At 36.0% G+C, this 24,873-nt stretch overlaps 3 protein-coding genes and 2 long non-coding RNA genes across 5 annotated transcripts; 1 reads left to right on the forward strand and 4 right to left on the reverse strand.

Moving 5' to 3' along the window:
* Window positions 1-2,805: 2,805 nt before the first annotated feature.
* LOC146917685 (uncharacterized) lies at window positions 2,806-4,929 on the forward strand. The gene is made up of 3 exons (XR_015015840.1): window positions 2,806-3,095; window positions 3,263-3,333; window positions 4,664-4,929. It is a non-coding gene; the product is annotated as an uncharacterized LOC146917685 (long non-coding RNA).
* Window positions 4,930-5,327: 398 nt separating this feature from the next.
* On the reverse strand, window positions 5,328-7,386 carry LOC146917686 (uncharacterized). Its single transcript, XM_085721913.1, has 4 exons — window positions 7,048-7,386; window positions 5,948-6,110; window positions 5,775-5,865; window positions 5,328-5,605 (listed from the first exon to the last, which is right to left on the reverse strand). The coding sequence occupies exons 1-4, from the start codon at window positions 7,384-7,386 to the stop codon at window positions 5,548-5,550; spliced, it is 651 nt and encodes a 216-aa protein (XP_085578039.1). The 3' UTR covers window positions 5,328-5,547.
* A 183-nt stretch (window positions 7,387-7,569) lies between these two features.
* Window positions 7,570-8,933, reverse strand: LOC146917687 (uncharacterized). Its single transcript, XR_015015841.1, has 4 exons — window positions 8,876-8,933; window positions 8,701-8,768; window positions 8,467-8,571; window positions 7,570-8,356 (listed from the first exon to the last, which is right to left on the reverse strand). It is a non-coding gene; the product is annotated as an uncharacterized LOC146917687 (long non-coding RNA).
* Window positions 8,934-10,132: 1,199 nt separating this feature from the next.
* On the reverse strand, window positions 10,133-22,394 carry LOC146917688 (TMV resistance protein N-like). The gene is made up of 4 exons (XM_085719539.1): window positions 21,816-22,394; window positions 12,246-13,356; window positions 11,773-12,054; window positions 10,133-11,595 (listed from the first exon to the last, which is right to left on the reverse strand). The coding sequence occupies exons 1-4, from the start codon at window positions 22,310-22,312 to the stop codon at window positions 10,195-10,197; spliced, it is 3,291 nt and encodes a 1,096-aa protein (XP_085575665.1). The 5' UTR covers window positions 22,313-22,394; the 3' UTR covers window positions 10,133-10,194.
* On the reverse strand, window positions 17,780-21,527 carry LOC146917689 (uncharacterized). The gene has a single exon (XM_085719518.1). The coding sequence runs from the start codon at window positions 19,108-19,110 to the stop codon at window positions 17,815-17,817; it is 1,296 nt and encodes a 431-aa protein (XP_085575644.1). The 5' UTR covers window positions 19,111-21,527; the 3' UTR covers window positions 17,780-17,814.
* Window positions 22,395-24,873: the final 2,479 nt, after the last annotated feature.

Below are 24,873 nucleotides of genomic sequence, written 5' to 3' on the forward strand. Positions count from 1 at the left end.
ATTTTCAATGGATTCTCACTAGTACGGAGTGTTGGAACAAACGGAGGATATGTCACTTTTAGGGTACAAAACTTGTTTTATAGAGCTCATAGGCACGTTCATCAGCCTATCATAGAAAAGATGTGTTGCTGGAATATTTAATTTGATTTGTGGTTTGATCTAATTGTACTACGCGGATGTTTTGAACCTGACACTTCAGATTAGGCAACAAAATCTTAAGGGAAGTAGTAAACCAAATTTTTGCAAGAAATGACTTGAATGATTATATATTGATTATTCTTAGCGTGATGGTGAAGTTATACTTGATCATTAGGGACAGCAAACATAAATATCACAAGTGGATGGTTCAAGTAGACAAACTTTTGGGGCGGAATGCAAAATCATAGGTTATATCATGGAACATATAGACAATTCACTTTTCCATAGAGTACTTTTGATTCTACAATGGTTGACTCGAATCTAGAATATTTTGTTTCAAAGATGAAAAGTATGATTTCAACGTGGTTAAGTATGTCATATCAGAAGGGATAGTCCTCTGCAGTTACAACACAACTATTATCTAGTCATGCGTTGGCAGTAGTCGTGTTAGTATTGATTTATAGGATTTTGAGTTGATTGTCCTTCCAACATGCCGCCATAGTCCATTATAACAAACTAGCGAGAGTTGAGATACTAGGTAATTGCTTTTCTACTTTTGAGAAAAACGTGGTTGGGTACCATATGATTTAACCTTAGATTTAGGATCTAATAAATTATTGAAAGTAGGTTGCAAAGGATAATTGAATTTGTTTATGGATATACAAGTGAGTAAAGAATTATAAAAGTTCTAAAAATATTTGGGTTTCATGATGTTGTCTTGAACTTCTTGGATTGTCGCTTGATAGTGAGATTAGATTCTTTATAGACTTGGTCCCTACCACTCAACCCACATCCATACCTCATTATCAAATGACCTAGAAATAACTTACATTGTTAAGGGATTGACCACAAGACCTTCTCAATAAGAGATTTATTGACCTAAGTTTGTTTCCTTGAGGATTAATGGTATTGATTATAAGTAAGGAAGATAGATCTTTAAGACTTACTAATGCTCCAACGTCTTTTATGGATTTGATGAATTGGATTTTTTAAACCTTTCTTAGACAGATGGGTGATGTTGTTTAGTGATGACATTCTTGTGTATTTCAAGAGTAAACAAAGGCATTATCTATATGAAAGGACTTTCTTAGATTTGTAACAGCCACAAAGGTTATAGTTTAATTTAAATTTAAGAGAAATAAGGTGGATGAAGTCTCTTAATGACTTTGATTGCAAAGACTTGGAAAGTCGAATGTTGTTGTAGATGTTTTGAGTAGGAAAAACATGGATGGGCTTACTCATTTAGACAAAATGAATGGACCTATAATTAAAGGGTTACAAAAAACTTGTTGGAAGTGAGATTCAATTTTAGCTTGATTATTCAATGGCATTATTGGTCATGTGTAAATCTGTTCCACCATAGTTTACAATATCAGGGAGACTCGGTAGGTAAGTTGATAGATAATGGGAGGAATAGTAAAGTTACAAACTTATTTGATTTAGGTTTGGTATAGGTGGTATATAATGTGTGGAATGATAAAGTTATAAGCTTCTTAGTTAATTTTGAGGGTGTTTTGTGGTTGAAGCCTTGATTATGTGTTCACTAAATTAAGGAGAAAAATATTATAGGAGGATTATTATTCTTGTTATATATTAGGTTCTAATAATATGTACAAAGATTTACGGAAATTTTAGTGATGGGAAGGGATGAATGAGGGTGTAAAATAAAATAAAATAATTATCTCTAGGTATTTAGTGTGCCGATCTCTGCTACATGTGATTATAAGGCTCGATTCACTGCACCGTTTAGAAAGTCTTTCGAATATGAATTTAATACCCGATTGAATCTCAGTAAAACCTTCATCCTAAGAATGATTCTTAATTAGTGAAAGGTATACACATCCTAGAGGATATGCTTCGTACTTTTGTTCTTGAACTTTGAAGGATTTAGGATCGATATTTATCTAAGGTGGAAATTTGGATATAACAATAGTCACCAATCTAGTGTTTAGATGTTACCCTTGGGGGCTTTGTATTGTAGGCAGTGCAATGAAGCTTGAGAAAAAAAAATTGATTCAAGATGTTATTTCAAAGGTGAAATTGATCAAAGATCGTTAAGTAATAAAAAGCACACAAAGGACGTAGGTTGACAAGATAAGACCATTTATTTTTACGGCATCATTAGTAGAAGGAGTTTGCGATGTAGTAGAACGACAAGATAAGACCAAAGTTCTTTGGGACGTTTAAGGTTGTAGCTTATTGTTGGGTACTTCCACTGGTTCTCTCAACAGTTCATCCGGTCTTTCATATTTTTGTCTTTGAAAGTACCTTTATGACCCTTGTGATGTAATTAGTCACGCAGATGTGCAATTGGATAAGAATATGTCATACACTGAACATCCGATAAGTATAGTAGATAAGGAAGTGAGAAGTTTACGCTCAAAAGATATTATTTCAGTGAAGGATCTTTGGAAAGGACTGTCCGACGAAGAAACCACTACGGAACCCGAAGAAGTAATGCGTCAAAAGTACCCATATTTATTTGAATCAAGATTAGTAGTATTCATATGATAAAACAAAAAATTCGAGGACGAATTTTCTTAAGGGGGGAAGAATATAACACACCGTTCCATTATTTTATTAGGGAAAATAAAATAAAATAAAATAAATAAATAAGTAATAATAATATAATATAATATATTATATATATGGAACATACTAGATACACAACAAACACACTCACTCACATAAGAAAGAAAGAAAAAATACACTTTCCCTCGTTCTTACTCCCTCCCGTAACTCTCTCTGTTCCCACCTTTCCTTTTCATTTTCTCTTCTTCCTTTTACAAACCGCCAATTCCATCACCAAATCAAACCCCATGAGAAAAATTACACATATAATCAAAGCTATTTCATGGCACAAACAATTTTGGGTAAAGTTTTGGAGTTGGAGTTAGTGCTCCAAAGAAGGAGAAGAATACCCATCTCATAAAACTTGTCTATTGAGACTCTTTGAGGTATATTTATCAACTTACAATTCAATTAGTGCTAATTTAGGCATGATTAGTTTGTTTAAAAATTATTTAGAGTTAAGAATATATACTATGGGGATTTTATGGTTAACTATAATTAGTGAAGTAATAGAATGAGTTCTAATTCATAAGAAAATATTATTGATGCTCAGATATGACGCAGACGCTTCAGATGCTTCTTCAGGAGTGGTTAGAGAGCAAACTTAGTTGATTCATCATAACTGTGAGTTGATAACGATCATTATCACTTATTTTAATTATTGTTATAAATTTTAATTATTGTTATTATCGATATTTGTTGATTTTATATGTTAAAGTATTTATCAAATTCGGGAACACACCCTTTGAACATTTTTCTTCTCATTGATACTTATGTTAAAAGTCATCGATATTATTATGGTCTCTATTTGGATTTATCTATCACTTATTGTGCAAAGGATTTGAAATTGAGATTTGGTTGCATATAATATGACATGAGTTTTGAGATATGGGAAAATACGGTTTTGAGATATATGTGTTCTTGGGAATTTTTGATATTAATTTGTAAGCGATTTGGATTTTGAATTGGATTTGAATTTGGATTTACTTATGTTTATAAGTAGTAGATTTTCGATTGAATTTTGATATACCTATTTTTGAAATAAGTTACGCTATGTTGTGAAATATGGTTTTGGCATTGTGTTTTAAGAACGGTGTTTTGAAAATTACGGTTATAATGACGACGACCTAGGTGCACCTAGTATGTGATTTCAATTAGGTAGAGTTACCACGTTAGATGGAGCCGCCCCTATGGATAGGCCGCCATTAGGAGGAGAGGGCTATCAACGAGAGGTAAACTACCTAATTGAAAATGTTTTACACTTGTTTTGAATCGAGAGAAAAGAGCTATCCGTTAGATGGAGCCGCCCCTATGGAAAGGCCACCATTAGGAGGAGAGGGCTATCAACGAGATGGAGCTAGTTCTCGATTCACTCATTTTGATTATTTTCATTAAACGGAGTTTTCTATATTTTTGCACTTTGTTTTGAGTCGAGAGAAAAGAGCTATCCGTTAGATGGAGCCGCCCCTATGGAAAGGCCACCATAAGGAGGAGAGGGCTATCAACGAGATGGAGCTAGTTCTCGATTCACCCATTTTGTTTATTTTCACTAAATGGAGTTTTCCATATTTTCTTTAAATACTTTTATCAAGATTTTCGACAATATATTTTTAAAGGTTTTTATTATGATTTTCGGCAATATATTTTTAAAGGCTTTTATTTTAATTTTCGGCAATTTATTTTAAAGGCTTGTAATGTTATCTTCACGTCTTTACGATGTTGGACTTTTCGTTGAAGTATACCTATTTGATTGGAAGTATATACAATGTGTGGATTTTCATGCGTATAAAGGTTTGCGGATTATTAGGATTTTAGATGGTTACTATTTTTGTAATTGACAATAGATTTGATAAAGTAAATAATCGTGCTCTTGTGTGTTTCCCTTCTAGTTGGTGATGGTTGTTATCTCTCACTAAGTCCTTGTGACTTACCCCTTTTTCTTATATTTTTACAGATTCAAAGTCAATTGCGTAGAAAGCTTCTAGCAGGGTCAAAGATCTATCAGTGTCAATCTTTTGGTAGGTTTCCTATGTATATAAATTGAATGATCAATGTATCTGCAGCTATTGGTTGTTTACAAATGTTTTGTTTTGAGTTGTGCAAACATTTAGTTATGTCGCTTTGAGATTCTAATGGTAACACAAGTATGAGAAAAAAATATGCTATTTGAGATACTGGATAATGAAACAGGTTTTTAAAACAGGATTCATATCTTGGAAAGTATTCAAAATACAGATGATACTCTGTCGAAATTTCACTGGATATTATTTTAAGTGAAAGTAAATTTGAAAATTATTTAAATTAGAGTTTGTCAAGTGTTGTTGTTAGGCTTGCCGAACTAGGATATTCTAGTTCGTGCGCCGGTCACGATTGTGAATTTTGGGTCGTGACAAAATACCTCGGCTGTGTCTGATTTGCAGCGGGAAAGATGTGTATGTTATTCATATTGTAGGTAAAAATGGAAGCATATTGCAAATTGAATTACCAACTCATGTTGAACTTTATATTGGTGTTTTCTTTAAAAGATTAATATTAGTATCGTTAATAATTGTTGGTATAATTCGTGGACCTAAATGCATACTAAAGGTATTATTGACAAAACAATAGTCTATATTGCGTTGAATTTTAAAATCGACAAGCAAATAGATACAAATTTTTATTCCAAGAATGACAAGTAAAAATGAATTGTGGAATTACAAAATTACACTACATAGCATATGTAGAACATGCACTTTTCACACTTGGCTGTATATGAATGCAAAGATCCAACAAAACAATTGTGATTCAATGCATGGCATTACCAGCAATCATTTGCAACTCAACAATTAACATTGATTATCATTCTCCTTTGGTTACCCTTGACAGAACTGAGTCCAAATTTAATGCATTCTTGATGCTGCAGATGGTACACGTTTTAATAAGAAACTCAAAGAAAATAATAAATAACAAGCTACTTTAAGAAGATTTTGGCTAACTCATGCCATCAAAAGTTTGATATTCTATCCATAAAAGAGACTCATACTTTGAAACCGCAAAGGTATAATCATAAATAGAAAAAGACCCACCAGTACATAGTGTCTCCAGAAGAAACTACCTTCTTGCAAATCGAGTCTGGCACTATCTTTTCCAAGATTTCAATCTGTTCTTCAGCTTTTCCTATTAGGAGGACAAGATTAGTTAGATAGATTCTTTATTACTAAGAAATCGTGTACATATAATGAATAGAATTAGGACATACTAATCTCAACAAAATCTAAACAGTTCATCATTATCTTTTGCAGGAGCTCCACTTTTGTGATTGAGGTTCTTTTGACCAGTTCCACAGGATTGTGATCCAATGCATTCAAAAAATGTTGATCTACATTGATTTTCTGAAAAGAATGACTAAGGTTCTCATCTACCTGCATCGAGAAACCAATTAACAAGAAATCGATTACTTTCACAAGAAAAAAATTACTTTAACAACAAAAAAATTAAGGAAAATAATGTTGATCAGATGCGAAATGTGGAAGCAAGGGATATTAGATATCAAGAATATGCTTAAGGATGAACAGTTATAAACACAGAGTACAGGCATACTTGTGAACAATGACTAAACAAGAGATTTGAATGGAGCAAGAACATGGGAGAATAGTAAGAAAAGACAAAATGAATGAAGTGCAGTTAGTATATCCCTTTATTATCGTCAATCTAGAAAGAAAGGATTATTCTAAGGAATCGACTAAACTACGATATTATAAGTGTGTTATAAATAAAAACGTTACCGTTTTTGTATACCCATCCTTGATGATTTACTCTAAATCTTCGACTTGTTTCTCACCCAATATGTTCATTATCTCTAAAGCTCCTCTCTAGAATTTAACATGAACTACTAAATGTCAGGAAAATAAATTGCTTTCTTTGCAAGCTCTCCAGCAAGGATAGATTGAAAGGTACAAAATAGAATAATAAGTGATTATCAAAGTATTATTTTAGGGATAAGTCGAAAATTAAAACCAAAACTAGATAGCATGCGCATACCTCCTAAGGTGGGGAAACAGAATCAAAAGATTTGAAGTCCTCAGAACATCCTCTGCTAGGTTTAGACATGTATACTCTATCATCCAAATCATCACCGCCTTCTGTGAGTGTAAAGTTAAGCACTCTTTTTGCAGGCTTAAAACACGACCCAGACTTTTGGGCAGTCATTTTCTGAAGCTTAACAGCAGAACCGAGCAACAGTCTCTCATGTGCTGACTGTGCAGGAGTGTGTGTCAACAAACTATCCGTACAAGAAACAATTTTCAAGTCAGGGCTTTCAACGCTGCTAACTGAATGTGGAGGGGAGATCTTATGTACCGGTGTATTAATAACATTTCGTTGAATACACATGGACAGTGATTCCATCTGCTTGCCTCTTTCTACATTATTACTCACACAATCAATCAATGGTGTACCTTCTTTCTGCCATGTGCTTTCACATTCTTGGTTATCCAGCAAGTCAAATTCATGGGATGACAGAGAGTTTTCAGATGATGAAAAGCTCTGAACTTGCTCAGTCTTGTTAGCAACATTATTCTGAGAAAAGTGTCTTTTAAAAGATGGACTCAGATGTAAGTTGTTCAGTGACAGCTCAATTTCATCTTTGGCTGAAGGGTTCTGGTAGTGTAGCCTCTGGAATATCAGTCCCCCTGACATCCACAACAAAAAGCAAAAACAAAAAATTAAAATCAAAATTAAGGTCATGAAATCAATTTGCATACATATAAGAACAAAAATAAATATAGCCAAAAAATCTCATAAACCATAATCATAATCATCAATAACATTTTCAATTCAACTAAATCTCATGATAATTTTTTATTATCATCAATACATTTTCAACCAAGTATAACATGCTTACATAATCATCAATGATCCAATATGTTTTCAACTAAATATCATACAACACCTTATTATTATGATTAATACATATTCAACTAGTTATAACATGCTTCCATCTACCTACCATATGGAATCACAAATCACATCACAGAGTACTATGCAGAGAATGAAAACCTAAATGCCACGACAACAGTAGTAATCTTGAATTCAACCAAAAAATGACAGTATTACATTGATTACATTGGACTAATGTGTTTTCCTATGCTTCCGTCTATACCTTTGGGAAGTATATACTTCATCTGAGCTAGATGAGCACTTCTTTAATCAATCAATCAAAGGAAATGAATCCTCTACAATCAAAACTTTGACTGCAGCCAATCACAGATCTCAGAAAATAGCCGTTTGTTCAAATTTAGATGCGCTACAGTGCTATAGCATTAGCCTCTATTTGAATCCAACACTTACGATAGAAGGTGTGTTCAATGTCCGACACTCACTGTTTTTTCAAATAATTTTCGTTGTCCATATGTCACTATTGTGTGTGTTAGTACTTCATACAGATACAAAATTAAATATTATTTTAATTAGATAAAAAAATATCAAAATACAACCATAAAATGGTTAGTACCCATAAATAAATCATTAAACTTGAGGGAATTTGAAAACAAAACAATTACCTCTTGTTGCAAATATTTTGAAAAGTTTGAGACTTTTTAAGCAGCGCAGATGCAACAATCTATGTGCACAACTCATATCACTAAACAAATCAACAATGGTCTTGAACCTGTATTTAAAAAAAATAGTGAAAAAATTACATTTTTCTACAAAAAAATTCAAAAATAAATTTTTATCTATTAAAATAGGAAATTAGTTGGATTAGATAAGGGTTCATACTTTTTTCTGGAAGGTAATAATGGCTCAGTCTTCTTCTCTGGAGTGGGACATGCAATTGATTTATTAACGGTGTGGAAAATCTTCTCAAATAAAAATCCGAAGCATCTTTGAGAGATGAAATGATTGCAGCAAAAACAACAAAAACTGTTGGCATTTACTCCAGTATACGATTAACACACAAAAATTGTAATGAAAATTACTGTATGTTTTGATCTAATTGACAGTAAAAGAGACCTGCAGGATATAGTATATCTCCAGTAGAATCCAACCTTTCTCAAATTAACTTCTCCAAAACACGTACACTGTAATAATTAGAATAAAAAAAGGTTCATAATTATCTTTTTAAAGAGGAGTAAACTGCATAATTAGAGTTAAAAAATAAGGTTCATAATTAGAATAAAACACGTACGCTGTAATGGGAGTGCTCTTGAGAAAATGAAATGTAGTAAACAACATTAATATCTTCCATCAGTCACACGCCTCGCCACGCAACTCGAAAACCACCCCTCACCGCCCCTACTGTCCCGTCCCTAATCTTAACAACCTCCTTCCACCACAAAGAACCACTCCGGCCCCCATCCTCCTTACCATATCTAGCAACCAACACCCTATACCACAATCCCTCCCTATCAACTAACATTCGCCAACACCACTTTCACAACAAAGCCTCATTAAATTCTCTCAACCTCCTAACCCCCAAACCCCCATGCTCCTTTCGATTACACACAGACCTCCAATCAACCCAAGAAGTTTTCCTATGATCCTCACACCCCCCCTAAAAAAATTTAATCAAAAGAGATTCTATGGAAGAGATTGTACCTGATAGAGCCTTGAAGAAGGAAAGAGCATAGACAGGCAGAGCGGTCAAGACAGACTTAAGAAGAATCAAGCGACCTCCGAAGGAAAGATACCGACTTTGCCAAGCAGACAGTCTAGATTTTATGCGGTTAACAACAGGGTCCCAAAAAGACAACAAGCGCGGATTACCACCTATAGGCAGCCCCAAGTAAAGGAAAGGCACCTTACCCAATTTACAGTTCAACAACGTCACCGCTTCCGTCAACCAAGAGTCGGTAATATTAACCCCCACCAGCATACTTTTATGAAAATTAACTTTTAAACCAGACACCGCCTCAAAGAGAATTAAGACCGCTCGAAGTGAATGAACATTAGCCTAACTCTTTTCCCCTAACAACAATGTGTCATCTGCAAATTGAAGATGGGAAAGAACCACCGAATTTCCAGGACCTAAAGCATAACCACGGAACAAAGAAGCATCCACCATTGCTTTCATCATAACACTCAAGCCCTCAGCTGCTAACAAAAAAAAGAAAAGGTGAGAGCGGATCCCCTTGGCGGAGCCCCCTACCTAAAGAAAATTCATCCGTAGGGCTTCCGTTAACAAGAACATATGTTGTAGCTGTTGTTACACATTCCTTCATCCATTTTCTCCACAAAGTCGAAAAGCCCATTTTACCCATAACTGAATCAAGGTACCCCCAAATTAACTTCTCAAATTAACTTCTCCAAAAACTCAACATCTTTTCATGAAAACACGTACGCTGTAATAATTAGAATAAAAAAAGGTTCATAATTATCTTTTTAAAGAGGAGTAAACTGCATAATTAGAGTTAAAAAATAAGGTTCATAATTAGAATAAAACACGTACGCTGTAATGGGAGTGCTCTTGAGAAAATGAAATGTAGTAAACAACATTAATATCTTCCATCAGTCAGAGGTGGAAAACTGAAGACTCTCACATCCTGAATGATCAAATTCATCTAGGGAATCCACATTGATAATTGGAATATTCCTGAGCCTTACACAATCTTTAAGTATCAATATTTTAAGTTTAGCCATTGACCCACTCACCATAGGTGGAAAAGTCTCCAGACAGAAACAATATGAAAGATGAAGGATTTCTAGTGAAGGCAACATGACAGTTGGAAAACTTATCAGTTTATGGCACTTTTCAATATTCAAGACTTTAAGTTTATCCAACGACTCATCCAACATGGGAGAAAGACTCTCAATACTAGATAAATTCAAAAGAATGAGTTCTTCCAGTGAAGCTAATTTGAGAGGTGGAATATATATGAGATTAAAACACCGGTAGACCTTCAAAATTTCAAGTTTATCCAATGACTCATCCAACATGGGAGAAAAACTCTCAATACTAGATAAATCGGAAAGAGTGAGTTTTTCCAATGAAGCTAATTTGAGAAGTGGAATATATTTGAGATGTTTACACCGGTCGACCATCAAAATTTTAAGTTTATCCAATGACTCGTCCAACATGGGAGAAAGACTCTCAATACTAGATAAATCGGAAAGAGTGAGTTTTTCCAATGAAGGTAATTTGAGAGGTGGAATATATATGAGATTAAAACACCGGTAGACCTTCAAAATTTCAAGTTTATCCAATGACTCATCCAACATGGGAGAAAGACTCTCAATACTAGATAAATCGGAAAGAGTGAGTTTTTCCAATGAAGCTAATTTGAGAAGTGGAATATATTTGAGATGTTTACACCAGTCGACCATCAAAATTTTAAGTTTACCCAATGACTCGTCCAACATGGGAGAAAGACTCTCAATACTAGATAAATTGGAAAGAGTGAGTTCCTCCAATGAAGGTAATTTGAGGAGTGGAATATTTATGAGATGTTTACAGTTTCCGACATTCAAAATTTTAAGTTTATCCAATGACTCGTCCAACATGGGAGAAAGACTCTCAATACTAGCTAAACCTCTAAGATTGAGTTTCTCCAATGAAGGTAATTTGAGAGATGGAATAGTTTCGATACTTGGACAATCGAAGACACCCAAAATTTTAAGTTTATCCAATGACTCATCCAACATGGGAGAAAGACTCCTAATAACTAAACCTCTAAGATTGAGTTTCTCTAATGAAGGTAATTTGAGAGATGGAATAGTGTGGAGCTTTGGACAATATTGGACAGTCAAAATTTGAAGTTTACTCAGCATCCCAATGGAGTCATCAAATGTAATTAAATCATTACACCACAAACATGAAAATTCTTCTAAATTTTGGAGACCTGACATATCAGGTATCGATCTCAAAGAATGACAATAGTTAAACTGTAAAATTCTCATATTCTTGAAGTACTGCAAAACAAAAACAAAAAAAAAACAAATAAATGAGTGAGCAAGTGATCTTAATTAATGTGACAGTATTAATTGGAGAATTATAAGAACACAGGCATGTCATTTTGTTACTAGAAAAAAAACGAAAAAAGTTGGTAATTCTATTTAGTTAGATACTCATAAATTCATCACACTTGCCTTCTTGAAAAAGACTTCCCGTGAACGATTAAATGTATAGTTCAATTTGCATATTGTGAGTTGCTTCGGATAAAAATCAACTGGGAAACACTCTGATGGATATTTCCACAAGTGCAGAACTCTTAAACTATTTGGAAGATGCTTTGGACTTTCAGAAAAAGAAACTCTTTGAATAACAAGTGTTCTAAGCTTTGTCATATTCTTAAAAGCCTCTCCATCCCAATTGACTACAATGTCGTTCCTGGAAACTGAACACATCATGATTCCAATTTTACTTGTTCCCTGTTAACAAAACGAGCATAAATGAATCAAAATATATGTATATACATTAGAATTTAGTTACACATATTTAAATAACTTCACAAATCATAAAGGAAAAATTAGTAATATGAGCATCAGTAACATGAATAATGAAGAGGTCTAAATCAACGTTAAAGATGAAAAGTTCGATTATTCATATCAGTTTTACTCACCGTATTTTCTTCTAAAACTTCAACTATGTCTGTATCAAACCATAATCTACTTCGTTCTCCAGGCTGATCCGGTGATTCTAGTCTGACAATTTCTTTTCCCATGTCTTCTATCAGATCATGTAATGTCAAAACATTAGCCTCGCTTAACTTTATGAGAGATTTTTCAATTAACACATTGATGTGATCTTTCTTTTCGTCACCATAATGAGCATGAAGTATTTTTTCGACTTCTTCCAAATTATATCCTTTGAAGAAACAAGCTATGTCGAGAAAAACATCTTTATCATCTTGGACCAAAGCATCGAAGCTCACTTTAAGAATCTCAAATATCTCTTGTTTAGGAATCTTTTCGTACCGATCTAGCGCAGATTTCCATTCTTCTGTTTTTTTTTTCGAAAATAAGTGAGAACCGATTATTTCAATAGCTAATGGAAGGCCACTAGTATAGGTTAAAGCACGATTGAAAACATCTTCAAAGCTTGGACTAACTTCGTTACTTTCAAAAGTTTTCCATCTAAGAAGCTCGTAAGCTTCATCCTTGTTCAACATTTTCACCTCATGTGTTCTTTCAACCCTATGACTTTCTAGCACTTTTGTGTCACGGGTCGTGATGATAACTCTACTTCCACGACCAAACCATCTGGGTTCTCCAGCAATAGCGCATAACTGATCCAACTTGTCAACATTATCAAGAAGCAAAAGAACCTTCTTCTGTTTGAGCCTAACTCGAAGTTCTTTAATTCCCTCGTTAACACTTGTTACCACAATTTTATTTTCTCCAAATATGTTTGTAAGAAGGATATTTTGGAGATGTATCAACCCCTGTTTCCCTGGATTTCCTCTTACATCTTCAAGATAACACGAACCATCAAATTGATCGACAATTGAATTATAAACTGCAATAGCAAGAGTTGTTTTCCCTATTCCACCGATTCCGTGGATTCCGACCATATAGACTTCATCATTAGACTCAACATTCAAAAGCGATAATACATCTTGTTTTTGGGCCTCCAACCCAACCAGGAAATCAGGAATTGATAAGGAAAAAGGTTGGATCACTCTTGAGACGTCTCTAACAATCTTATTAATAAACATGTATTCATATCCTTGCCTGCCCAATATTAGAAATGAAGTCAACCTAGAGAACTTTTAACACTTTTTTATTACAGAAATACCATTTAGACACAAATTCGGAGTGAGTGCACTCATGCAATTAGATGATCTGTGAGCATCTGATTCTAAAAAAAATAGCATATTTTTATTTTCTAACAAGACAAAATTATCGACTTAAAATTGGACCATCCGATCTCAATCAAACTATTTCATATGGCTTGCATGAGTGCATGTTGTGACTACACACAAACCCAATCCTTACATCACAACATATTTATTGTTCACACGGTGGCAAGAAGAGAAGATATGGCATATGTACTATTCATTGAATCTTTGAATGTAATGTGGTTAACGACTTATATTTCAAAAAATATATATATATATATATATATATATATATATATATATATATGTGGTTAAAAAGTTTATTTTTAAGAGGTATGTTGTTAATAAGTTATTTTATATTATTTTTTACAAAATTAGTTTTTTTTCCCCACGACCACCGGAAAATTATATGTTTTTTTTTTTTTTGCAAACATTCTGATTTCTAAAAGAATGGACTTCCTTCAAAAAAAGAATGGGCTCAAATAATATAAGTTTGATTAGAAATTGAACTTAAGTTCTCTCGAACAATTCGTCTTTTTTTTTTAACAATCAAAAATGAAATATATAAACACTGTCAGCACAAGGTGTACCGACAAGACAACTAGAAAATTACAAGCAATTCAGTCAAAAGTACAAACAAAGAGGTCAGCCAATGCCTAAACACGACAACGGGCTCGACCACCACAATTGGTCACCGAAAACAAAAATAGTCTTATTAGCCTTCAGCCACCACAAAGAATAATACTTTACTTTGTCTAGTAACTGAATCATGGAACTTTCTTTCATATTAAATATTCTATTATTTCTTTCGCTCCATAAAACCCAAACAGTCAACAACCAAACAAGTTGCAGAAATGACCTTCTTGCCTTCAAGCCACTTGTGGAATGAATAAACTGAAGAAAATGGCTTGAAATATCACAATGATCAATACCATCAAAGCCAATCCATTGGCGCAACAAAGGCCACAACGACCCAAAACAAGGACACAACAAGAACAAATCACTGACATCCTCCCTAAAACCACAACCTGCCACACACTGGCACGCCTTTGCATCAAGGACACCACGCATCGCCAAATTTGTTTTAGTAGGGAGACGATCCCGAAGCAATCTCCAAGCCATAATTGACACCTTAAGCGGTACCTGTCTATGCCAAATCAAGTCTACATCCTGCGAAACCTGCGGTGCTCCATGGTCAGTGAGCATAGCATACACAGCACGAACAGAGTACCCTTCTGAGGGGCTCGGAAGCCACTTCCAAACATCGTAAGAAAGAGGCTACAAAGAAACGTCAGCAAGTAATAACCCACACTCCGCTAAAAGCTCTTCCTCCCACACCCACAACACCCTACGCCACTGCCAAGCTTCACCCTCGTCCCCCAATCCGTGCTCAAACATGTCTTTAACAGTTATTGATTTATTTAAAGCTAAATCAAATAACCTGCCAAAACGCACCTTGAGAGGAATGTCATCACACCACCGATCATGCCAAAACAAAGTATCTTCACCGTCACCCACACGCCTCGCCACACAACTCGAAAACCACCCCTCACCGCCTCTACTGTCCCGTCCCTAATCTTAACAACCTCCTTCCACCACAAAGAACCACTCCGGCCCCCATCCTCCTTACCATATCTAGCAACCAACACCCTATACCACAGTCCCTCCCTATCAACTAACATTCGCCAACACCACTTTCCCAACAAAGCCTCATTAAATTCTCTCAACCTCCTAACCCCCAAATCCCCATGCTCCTTTCGATTACACACAGACCTCCAATCAACCCAAGAAATTTTCCTATGATCCTCACACCCCCCTAAAAAAATTTAATCAAAAGAGATTCTATGGAAAAGATTGTACCTGATGGAGCCTTGAAGAAGGAAAGAGCATAGACAGGCAGAGCGGTCAAGACAGACTTAAGAAGAATCAAGCAACCTCCGAAGGAAAGATACCGACTTTGCCAAGCAGACAGTCTAGATTTTATGCGGTTAACAACAGGGTCCCAAAAAGACAACAAGCGCGGATTACCACCTATAGGCAGCCCCAAGTAAAGGAAAGGCACCTTACCCAATTTACAGTTCAACAACGTCACCGCTTCCGTCAACCAAGAGTCGGTAATATTAACCCCCACCAGCATACTTTTATGAAAATTAACTTTTAAACCAGACACCGCCTCAAAGAGAATTAAGACCGCTCGAAGTGCACGAACATTAGCCCAACTCTTTTCCCTTAACAACAATGTGTCATCTGCAAATTGAAGATGGGAAAGAACCACCGAATTTCCAGGACCTAAAGCATAACCACGAAACAAAGAAGCATCCACCATTGCTTTCATCATAACATTCAAGCCTTCAGATGCTAACAAAAAAAGAAAAGGTGAGAGCGGATCCCCTTGGCGGAGCCCCCTACCTAAAGAAAATTCATCCGTAGGGCTTCCGTTAACAAGAACAGATGTTGTAGATGTTGTTACACATTCCTTCATCCATTTTCTCCACAAAGTCGAAAAGCCCATTTTACCCATAACTGAATCAAGGTACCCCCAATCAACTGAATCATAAGCTTTCTCAAAATCAACTTTAAATAACAACAACTCTTTCTTGGTCTTACGTGCATCATCAACAACCTCATTCGCAATCAGAATCCCATCAAGAATTTGTCTATTTTTAACAAAAGCAGACTGAGTATCTGAAATTACGGTACCAATAACTTGTCGCAATCTATTCGCCAACAACTTTGCCAGAATTTTATACAAACTTCCAACCAAAGAGATAGGACGGAAATCTTTTAAAGTTTGCGGACACTCCACTTTTGGAATAAGGGCAATAAAAGTAGAATTAATACCTTTCGACAACTTTCCGTTACGATGAAATTCACGAACAAACCTCATAACATCCTCTTTCAAGTCGCCCCAAAAGTCTTTGATGAAGCCAAAATTAATACCATCCGGACCCGGACTCTTGAAGCTATCACAATCCCAAATAGCAGCTTTAACCTCCTCAACTGAAAATGGCTTAGTTAGGCTGCCCCCATCAGCATACGACAACCTTTTAAACTGTAAATCATCAATCATCGGCCTTTGTAAATTGAGAGACTGAAAGTGACTTGCAAAATGAGAAAACACTGCTTGACGAACAGGCTGCACACCCTCCACCACAACACCATTCACGTAAATCGACACCAAATTGTTTCTACGCTTCCTACTTGCTAACACAGAGTGAAAATATTTTGAATTAGCATCACCCTCTCGAAGCCAAGTGAGCCTAGATTGCTGCCAACAAATACTAGTATTCAACCGAGACAACGAATGAATGTCCGACGAAACACCAAACAATTCGACAGTCTCCTCCTCAGAAAGGTCAACCTCCTCAGCTTTTCCATCAAGAGCGGCCTGTGTATTCTTCAAAGAAGCAATATTTCCTGATAAATTTTGAGTATGAGACACATGCCATTCTTTCAGAGCCACTTTGATCAACTTGAATTTTTCCTTTAAAACAAAACCACCCCATCCAGAAACTTCAAAAGAATTCCATTTTTCACTAACATATTGCTTATACCCAGGTATGTCTTGCCAACATTTCAACAACCGAGTTGGTCTCGGTCCCCAATTTTCTTCATCAATCGATAACACCAAAGGACAATGGTCTGACAACCCCCGTAACAGCGCTACCTGGATACAATTTGGCCACTCAAAACACCACTCCTCCGAAAGAAGAAACCTGTCCAACCTGCTCATTGATTTGCCATCACCTCGAAACCAAGTAAATTTACGACCAAACAACGGAAGATCAACCAACATATTATCCTCAATAAAACAGTTAAAAGGAACATACGATACAGACATGTTGCCATTTCTTCTTGACTTTCTCTCATCATCATTCCTAACTGCATTAAAATCACCGCAAATACACACTTTTTTGTCACCCAACATAACGAATCGAGCGGATACGATACGGACATGCTGTGCTGAATTATCACACGGGGTGTAAACATTGAACAAATAAAACTCTTCCTCGGATTTGACAAAGCGATCATGAATCATCAGAAAATAATTGTCACTAGTAGAATCCCACACCTCCACTTCCGAGTTATCCCAAACAGTTAAAATACCTCCAGAGGCCCCCACCGACGGACGAAAAGAAAAAGAATGTGGAGATGTTCCCCGCACAGAAGCACACACAAAATCATCACAAGTCTGCAATTTTGTTTCCTGAAGACATAATATATACGGTAATTTCTCACCCACCAGCAATCGGACATCCCTTCTCTTTTCTGCACCACCCAGCCCCCTAACATTCCAAGATAAAATCTTCATAAAAACCACCCTCACCCTCCCCACACTCCACCAACACACCTATACCTCCCTCCCTGACCGTCCCTCTCCACCACCCTTACCACTAATTGTTGACTTCTTTTTATCCTTCCTCATTCTCGCGAGCACATTAAACCTATTCTGACTATCCCCTTTAAAGTTAACACCTATCGCTTTCCCCATACCCCACACATCCTCCACCTCCACATCCTCATTACCACGCAAAACCACCCAATTTTTCCAGTCATTATTAACAGAAGACGAAGAAGAAGCACCCTCCGACACAACTTTGGACACAAAAACAACAGATTTAGTCACACCTTCAGTACCTTTTCTTTTACGAACTCTCCTCTGTAAATGACGTACCACTGCCGACCTATCTTTTGAAGGGAGCCTCGTCACCTTCTTCAAAGAATGGACAGAATGACGAAGCAAACCACCGACCTTTTTACGCTTACATACCATGTCCACGACGGATTGATTAGCTTTTTTGGTATCCGCAACCTGTTTACCCTTCTTTCTAGATGACGAAACAATACCTGCCTCACCATGAACTTGATCACGTAACCACTCTAGGCTCCAAGGTCCGGACACTGACGACCTCCCTACCCGAGGTGGGCAAGAGGACGTACGCCTCTTGCGAATAACAACCGCATTAGGAACGCCACCCTCATCTTCTACCATCACATTTTTCGTATTTTCATCACCAAGTAAGTCGTTAGGTAACGGTATATCAGTCTCCATCTGAACACAAGGTACAGCCACCTCCTTTGGGGAATCCTCACGTTGCATTTTTGATGCCCCGTTGCATTCATCAACACCCTCCACCTCTTTCCTCGGATTGTCGGAATCAAAATGTTCCGATACCTCAGCCGCTTTTAAATCCTCCACAATTTTCCCAACAAACGTATCAACATTATTACTCATATCCGGATCATCATGAAACTCCTCATTGTCCTTCTGCTCAAGTTGTCCATCACCCTCTTCATACAGACAGACGTCGTCCCCTAAGTTGAAACCCCATTCCTCAACAATCTTCACTTCCGTCAACACATCATCAACTAATAATTTCTCCACCACCGAAATAATATCCAGAGAAGAAGTTGCAACCAATACCCTAGCATAATCAAACCTTTCTTTTTCCAATGAACAACTATCTGATCGTAAAAACCGCCCACAATCCAAAACACAAAGTTTAAAAAAAGATTCATTCCACGCATGAAGGGGAATCCCATATAGTCTCAACCAAGTGCCTCGTTGAAATGGTATTGGCTTCTTATCCCATCGATTGTAATTTACAAAAAAGTGATTAAAAAATTCAGAAGCCTCCTCCAACATATTTGAAACATACGAGTCCGTTAAGCTTCGAATAAATACTTTGTCAGCACCCAACGGAACAATATCCAAATCTGAAAAACCAGCATCCTCAATTCTGTTTTGAACCACACGTATCACTTCCCTGTTGATAACAGAAGCCACAACACCTTTACGTGCCCATTCTAAATCATCTTCTTAAGACCTGTACTTCCGGATCAGTTTTGAATCATGTCTGCTGCCCTTTATTCCTCCCACCGCATGCACCACCTCCCTCTGGACTTTCCCCTCATCAGCCTTACCTTCCATAACGTGCTTCTTACCAACCCTCACCGGAACCAACACTTTCCCAATCGTCACATCAGCCTTACCATCACCACAGCCATTCACACCCTCCAGAATTTCTCTTTTTTCTCCCTCAGCCCTTTGCTTCCCTTCCACGATACCCTCCTTCTCCCTCACCAATTTTTTATCTGTAACCTTCTCCACACCACCGCGACCATCCTCACCATCCCTACCTCGCACCTCAACAGTCGCTCGATCAAACCTAGCCACTCTAGCATTAACTCGGAAATTACCAAACCAAACCGCATTCACCGCTTTCAAGAGTTTGCCAACATCTCTAACTTTTGAAAACCTAACAAAGCCATAAACCTCCCCATACACATTACGTTTACTAGGAACGACAACCTCTTCGAGAATACCACATACCTCAAACCCTTTCCTCAAATAAAAATTATATAATTGTCCCGGAAAGTTCGTAAAATAGAAAGTTACAAACCGTTTGATTGATGAATCTGCTACTGTATCATCCCTTGCACCTCTGATTACATGTGGCTTCCCAGTAGTAACAGCAGCCGCGCTTTCTACCACCACAGACTTGTGCGGTTTCCTTGAAGCAGACCTCCACCGAAAGTTGCCTTTACCAATACCTGAACTGTCTGAAACCCTAGTGATCCCCCTGTCGTCCATTCCCATTCGCGACCCAGTAATAACCCTTGACCTAGACTGCCGCAATCCATTGCCTGTAGAACCTCCATGACGCTTTCTCCCCTTCTATCTATCTTGACCATAATCATCATGTCGCCGCGCTTTCCCACGTGTTGGTCTCACATCCTGCCAATCGTACCCATCCCTCCCCGTTTGTGGCACCCTGCTTGGATCCCTTCCCCCCCCCCCCCCCCCCCAATTTTTCCTCACTTCCGGCGATAATGAACGCCGGTATGATCGCAAGTGATCACGTCTCTCTTGGTAGCTCTCTCCTCTCATTCTCTTCTCGAACAATTCATCTTAATAGAAGCTTATTAAACGATTGAGCTCAGCCATTTAGTTAAAAAAAATATATGGTTAATTTAATTCATTACATCGTTACAAGTTGTCTAAGAAAAAAATCATTAATTATTAGTTAAATATAATTAACCACATCTTCAAACTGTGATAACCATAAAATAAATAAAAAATTAACAACGTTATGTGTCAAAAAAACATTGTTCAAATACAAAATATGTTTATTAACCATCTATTAAAAATAACTAACTTTAGTATAAAAAAACATAACTAACTACGTCTCTAATTATAAAACTACTTACAAGAAAGTTGTCCCTAAATATAATAATAATTTATTACTCTTATTAAATTGTCACCAAATTATTAAATTGCCCTTTATGTTAATTTTTAAATTGCATTTTTCCCCAAATTTATTGTTTCTACCCAAATTATAAAACCACTTACAAGAAAGTATTTGTCCCTAAATATATGGTTAATGAAAAGTAAATATTTGGTTAAGTTAATTCATTATATGGTTACTAAATTACAACATGTTCTCTAAAAAATAATAGGCTTATATGCATTTTTGACCAACTAACTTAAAAAGTTGCGATTTTGGTCCCCTAACAAAAAAAAACAACGATTTGAACCCCCAAGTTTACAGAACGTTCCAAAAAAGATGCCACGTATCCCGAATCAGGGGGCCAAACCTGTAACTATTTGTAAAGATAAAGGGCAAAAAAATATATTTCCCTAAAGATAGAATGTCAAAATAGCATAACTTTTTTGAATGTATATGACAAAATTGTTTTTATTTTATGGGGCAAAATCACGACTTTTTAAAAGTTAAGGGTAAAAAATGCATTTAAGCCAAAATAATAATACAACATGTTATGTTCACTAATTATCAATTAACTGTGATTAACTACATCTTCAAACTGTGTTCACTATATGAAGAAAAAAAAATAATATTAACGTTATGTGTCGAAAAACAATGTTCAAATATAAAATATGTTTAATAAGACGTGGTATTTGATTGTCTACGTGGCACTGTCATGTGACTGATGTGTCATGCCACGTCACAGTTGGTAAAATAAAAAATTTAATTTTTTTTTTTTAAAATCTGATTTTTTTTTTTTACGGTTATGAGCAAATACCATCTTAAAAGTTTGCACTTATATAAAAAAAAAAATCCAAATATATAAACTCACGTAAGTGCAAAATTTCAGGAGGTATTTGCTCATAACCGAAAAAAAAAAAAAAAAAAAAAAAAAGAAGATCCAAATATATTTAATCGATTATTCGGGAGTCATATTTGTGTTAACCTTGTAATTCTTGTGTGAACGGTAAGTATCGCATACTTGTGTCAAAATCGTATACAGATTAAGTAACATTTATGTATTTATTATATCTTAAATTGTATAAATTAGACAAAAGCAAATATAAAGAACATATATACATACCCTGTCTTCCATTTGTAAACGGTACCAGACAAATTAGCAAATTGATGCAAAGCCTTTTCCCATTCTTGCAACTTATCTTCGCTATAAAAATTGCTCTCTTTATGTTTAGCCACTGCTTTTCCATAACTCTCTTCCAACCATCTCACATTTGAAGGGTCAACTTCATAAAAGATTGGCCAAACAAATCGACCCCTTCCCTTTATGCATTTAAGGATATGACAAAGTTCGTCTAAACAAAAGGATGAAGTTGCATAATCCGGAGAGAGAACAACGATGGCCGCCTTTGATTTTTCAATAGCTTCGTAAAGTGATTTCTCGATATTATTCCCTTTGTAAATCTCCAAGTCGTCCCTAAAGGTGCGGATTCCCCTGTTATGTAGAGCATTCCAAATATTTCCAGTAAAATCAAGACGTGTATCAGGGCCCCTAAAGCTGAGGAACACGTCGTATTCGTATCCATCATTCGTGATGGATGATGAGAATGGTGATGCAGCCATGAGAAGAGTCGAAATGTTTTTTTGAACAAAAGAAGAGAGGACAGGTTAATCTATATTGAGTATGGATTATTGATGATGTGATGAAAGTGTTGGGTTGGTAACAGTTATTACAAAGGATTCGAAAGAAAACACTAGGGACCATACTCCACTTTACATGAATTAAGAAAATAATAAAACTAATTAAATATAGTCAGTGCGTTAATAATGATTTGGCTTAATTGCACTTTTTGCCCCCTATCTTTCCAAAACCGGCGGTTACTGCCCCTTAACTAATTTAAATACAAAACAGCCCCCTAAGTTTGGATTCTATGGCAGTTTTGGCCCCCTGGTGCTTTTTTGACTTGGTCAGTGATGACGTGGCACCCAAACCCCTTATGTTTGGTGCCACGTGGATATTTGTTTATTTTTTTTTTTTAAATCTTGCAGGGTTTTTTTTGGTTTTTTTTAAATTGGAAGAAATTAAAAAAAAAAAGGAAAAAGAAATTAGGGTTTAAAAACCCCCAATTTCCCAAATCTGCAAATCGACCTCAATCCATCTTCTTCTTCAACCTCAAAATCGTTGTCCTCAAGTTCGATTTCCTCCTTCTTCTTCTTCTCCAATCGTTGTCCTTGTTTCTTTCTTCTTAAATTGATTTCGATTTTGTTCTGGCCTTCTGTTTGTTCATCTCTGACTCGCATAACTACACAAGAAGCTCAGTTTTTGCTGGAAACCAAAAATGGTGAGAGAGCTGCTTCTGCTTCTCATGGGGTTAGTGGTTCCCAAACACGTCCCAAACAACCCAAACAAGCCAACACCCTTAACGTTACAAATCAGTTACCAAATCCAGCCATACAACCCAATTTCTGAAACCACAACCGTCAAAAATCCAACATGTCCAGGACTACCAAAAGAATCAAATCCGGTGACCAAAGGTTTTTTTTTTTTTTTTAGATCTAAAACTCTAAAGCTTTTTTTATTTGTTTCATTTTTGTTAAAAGGAAAAAAGAAGAAAAAAGAAAGAACAGAGGGAGAAGAGAGGCGTGAGAAGAGATTGAGAGGAAGAAAGAAAGAATCAGTGAAGAAAAAGAGTGTGTGGTTACTTATACTCTCGTGAATTTCAGTTTCACAATCCCAGATTAACAACACCGGATAGATGCTCCGAGAACTCAGAATCCGATCCGAGAGAAAATGGCAACAGAGTTGTCATGAATGGGTCTAGCATAATTCTAACTGAAGGTGGTTTTTTGCAGCCCGAGAGAATGCTTAATGGAATTGTGTTTAATATTGTCAAGAAACTTGAACTTGAAAAGTTTGAAATTGAACTTGAATTTGTGGTGTATAATGAAGGGTTTAGTAGAGATTGAAGGGAAGCTTAGTGAATTTGTGGTGTATAATGAAGGGTTTAGTAGAGATTGGTGCCTTCTTATGAGTTAGTGAAGGTTAGAACTTAGAGGAAGAAGAAGTTGAGAGAGAAAGAGAAAATGTATGTATGGGTTGCTGCAAGTGATAGGATAGGTGGTTGAATATTCATCTTCATCGATTTTCCTTTTTTTTTTTTTTAATTTCTTCCAATTTAAAAAAAACCAAAAAACCCTGCAAGATTTAAAAAAAAAAAAATTAAACAAATATCCACGTGGCACCAAACATAAGGGGTTTGGGTGCCACGTCATCACTGACCAAGTCAAAAAAGCACCAGGGGGCCAAAACTGCCATAGAATCCAAACTTAGGGGGCTGTTTTGTATTTAAATTAATTAAGGGGCAGTAACCGCCGGTTTTGGAAAGATAGGGGGCAAAAAATGCAATTAAGCCTAATGATTTATCATACAGAACACAGCATGCGTTACTTTTTTTCTTTTGTGGTAAAATATACTATAAAATTTAGCATGCGTATTCTAGAGTGGTGTGATTGCAGAAAAGCACTTTATTTTTAAGGTATCATTCATGAAAGTAAACTTTTTACAGGACAATTGTCTGCATGAATATAACTCAGTTGATAGAGACAGTGTTTTGTTATCTACAGAGACAATGATCACCAACTTCCCTATTAATTTGATCACAATAAAAATGGAGAGACCATAATTAACCCATCGATTTCTTAGAGCCCAAGAAACACTTATATTGTTAGAAATTACGATAGTAGTAACCTTAAAATATGATGATTCAACCCACACTTTAGTCCACCCTTTCAACTTGGCCTTCTCAAGATCACCGAAGATTGCATTGAACTCAGCCAAAATAGAGCACCCTTATTACCCATATTTATAGCCAAAAGGAGACCATGGATTTGTCTATCACTTTGCTAGTCTTGATAAGATGGACAAATGTTACCAGTACATTTAACATTGAGTAATGATATTTTGACATCCATTTGATGACAACTTTGTTGACAATCTTGTTTTTCTCACTTCTTATTGGTCAAAAACAATGGAGAGAGAAAAAGGAAGAGAGAGGATAACAACATCATGTGAGTATGAGAGAGAAAGTTGTCCAAAAATTGTCAAAAAGAGGTTGTCAAAATATCATTTCTCTTTAACATTACTTAGTCTGACATTAGATAAGATTTCTTTTTTTTTTTTTTTA

Source organism: Medicago sativa, chromosome 6 (assembly GCF_051527215.1).
Source record: "Medicago sativa cultivar Bolivia chromosome 6, Bolivia_mono, whole genome shotgun sequence".
In the NCBI taxonomy this organism is placed as follows: Eukaryota; Viridiplantae; Streptophyta; class Magnoliopsida; order Fabales; family Fabaceae; genus Medicago; species Medicago sativa.

Bases quoted from the DNA above. Each gene is read 5' to 3' on its own strand.
- LOC146917688 (XM_085719539.1), bottom strand. From the start codon at position 22,312: ATGGCTGCATCACCATTCTCATCATCCATCACGAATGATGGATACGAA. The intron at 13,357-21,815 runs GTATGTATATAT...AATATTGGGCAG, and splicing joins GTTTACAAATGGAAGACAGG to GCAAGGATATGAATACATGT. The intron at 12,055-12,245 runs GTGAGTAAAACT...TTTTGTTAACAG, and splicing joins AAGTTTTAGAAGAAAATACG to GGAACAAGTAAAATTGGAAT.
- LOC146917686 (XM_085721913.1), bottom strand. From the start codon at position 7,386: ATGTCAGGGGGACTGATATTCCAGAGGCTACACTACCAGAACCCTTCA. The intron at 6,111-7,047 runs GTACATAAGATC...TTCTCGATGCAG, and splicing joins GAAATGTTATTAATACACCG to GTAGATGAGAACCTTAGTCA. The intron at 5,606-5,774 runs GTGGGTCTTTTT...TACCATCTGCAG, and splicing joins TCTGGAGACACTATGTACTG to CATCAAGAATGCATTAAATT.
- LOC146917689 (XM_085719518.1), bottom strand. From the start codon at position 19,110: ATGTTGGAGGAGGCTTCTGAATTTTTTAATCACTTTTTTGTAAATTAC.